Raw genomic sequence first — 2,041 nt, 5'->3', positions numbered from 1 at the left:
TATATATATATATATATATATATATATATATATATATTCTATCTGCTTTCTCTGCCCCCAAAGCGAGCGGCTTTCGTTGTGTATAAGTGTATACATTATATGAAGCATCATGCGTGTATACGTCTATATATAAACGTGAGCATGCATAGATAAACTTAAATACTGTAGAAACACCAAAACTTTCAGGTGTACAGAGAGAAACCAACGTGAATAAAGGAACACGTATACCCCTGGCCTCCCCCTGCCTGCTGCATACATGTTTATATTTGTCTATTTCAACACACAAATACAGAAAGAGAAACCTCGTTGTTTCTCCTGTTCACCTCTCCTCTTCTCCTGCATGCATATATTGCTGCTTTCTAACAAACACTCGATAGAATACGTTTCGTCTTCTTGCTGCTGCTGCAGCAGCAGGATAAGCACAAGTGTGGCTGGGGTCAGCATACAACGATATGTTCAGGTGTATGTACACCTCAATCCGTGTTTACTGTTTCTTTGTCTCCTCCTCCACAGCAGTAGAGCCTTTCTCTTTCTCTTCCCCTCCCGATTGCCCCCCAGTCTCAGCTTCTGCACTTGCTGCTGCAGCAGCAGCAGCAGCAGCAGCAGCAGCAGCAGGCGTTACACTCTGTCCTCCTTCTGCATCCTCTGCACTGTCTTCTCGCCATGGGTTTTCTGTTCTTTCTTTAAATTTTATGCTCTTAGGGATATCTTCAGGGGCGGGGTCGTTGGGGTCAAAGGAGCTGTCTACTGTATACATATCAACCGATGAGCCTTCTCTCTGTGCTGCTCCTGCTGCTGCTGCTGCTGGTGTTGCTGGTGTTGCTGTTGGTGCTGTTGGTGCTGTTGCTGCTGTTGGTGCTGTTGGTGCTGTTGCTGCTGCTGTTGCTGCTGTTGCTGGTGTTGCTGCTGTTGCTGCAGTTTCCGTTGCTGTTTCTGCTTTTGTTTCTGTTTCTGTTGCGGTACTGGTTTGTGGGGTCACCATGGTGGTAGCCAAGAGCGTTTCAATAGAAATGGGTTCACGGGGGCCCCCCCCCTCCTGTGTACCCTCCGCCCAACGAATAAAACTAAAAGGATCCTTGAAGGTGAGGGGCCCCCGCTTGAATGCTCCGGTGTCTCGACAGTGCAGCGCGTTGTGTTTCTTCTGCATGCCGTTCTTTACGACTTGTATATAAGTTATTAAATCACAACCAGGCGGAACCACAACACCAGGGGCCCCCCCCATACCCTGTTCTCTGCTGCACTCCTCCATCTCTGCATCGTCAGGGGGCCCCCAAGGGGGGCCCCCAGGGGGGCCCCCAGATGCTGTTCTCCTTGGGTACGGGTCTACTTTGTGTGTAGCCCCCGGGAAAGACCCAGGGAAAGCACCCGGGGGGGCCCAAAGGGGGGCCCCAGGGGGGCCCCCAGGGGGGGCCCAAGGGAGGATCCAATGGCGGTTCTCACTGGGGGGCCCCGGGGGGCCCCGGCGGCGGGGGGGCCCCCGGGGGGCCCCTCTGCTTGGTGTGTTTCCCCCCTGTTTGCTCTCCCTGGGGGCTGATGGGGGGGGGCGGAGACGAGTGGCCTCGACTGCCCCCGCTGCTGCTGCGCGTCTCAGGGCTAGCATGCGGCGGCTGCAGAGAAAAAAAAATAAAAAAAAAATAAAAGAATAGGGGAAGGGTGAGTTGAAGCAGGAGCAGCAGCAACACCAGCAACTGCAGCAATAGCAGCAGCTGTAGCTGCAGCAGCAGCAGCAACAATTGAGAACAACAAACGACAACAAACAGAGAAAAGAGAAAGATAGAGGCAACTGCAAACACAAAAAAAAAGCAAAGACAGAGACAAGGAAGAAACACAGACAAAGAAAAAGACAAAGACAAAGAAAAAGACAAAGACAAAGACAAAAAAAAGACAGAGACGAGGAAGAAACAAAGACAAAGACAAAGACAAAGACAAAGACAAAGACAAAGACAAGAAAGAAACAAAGACAAAGACAAAGATAAAGACAAAGGTGCCGCTGAAGCCGCCGCCCCTCAAACACAAACACCAGTAGGAGGGTTTTAACCCT

At 50.7% G+C, this 2,041-nt stretch overlaps 1 protein-coding gene across 1 annotated transcript; it reads right to left on the bottom strand.

Moving 5' to 3' along the window:
• Nucleotides 1–484: 484 nt before the first annotated feature.
• On the bottom strand, nucleotides 485–1,600 carry EMH_0048480 (uncharacterized protein; the record flags this gene model as incomplete). Its single annotated transcript, XM_013496410.1, has 1 exon — nucleotides 485–1,600. The coding sequence occupies one exon, from the start codon at nucleotides 1,598–1,600 to the stop codon at nucleotides 485–487; it is 1,116 nt and encodes a 371-aa protein (XP_013351864.1).
• Between the last annotated feature and the right edge of the window lie 441 nt (nucleotides 1,601–2,041).

This window comes from Eimeria mitis, genomic scaffold (assembly GCF_000499745.2).
Source record: "Eimeria mitis Houghton genomic scaffold, Emh_scaff2091, whole genome shotgun sequence".
Lineage (NCBI taxonomy): Eukaryota > Apicomplexa > Conoidasida > Eucoccidiorida > Eimeriidae > Eimeria > Eimeria mitis.
This window is presented reverse-complemented; position numbering and strand designations above follow the sequence as displayed.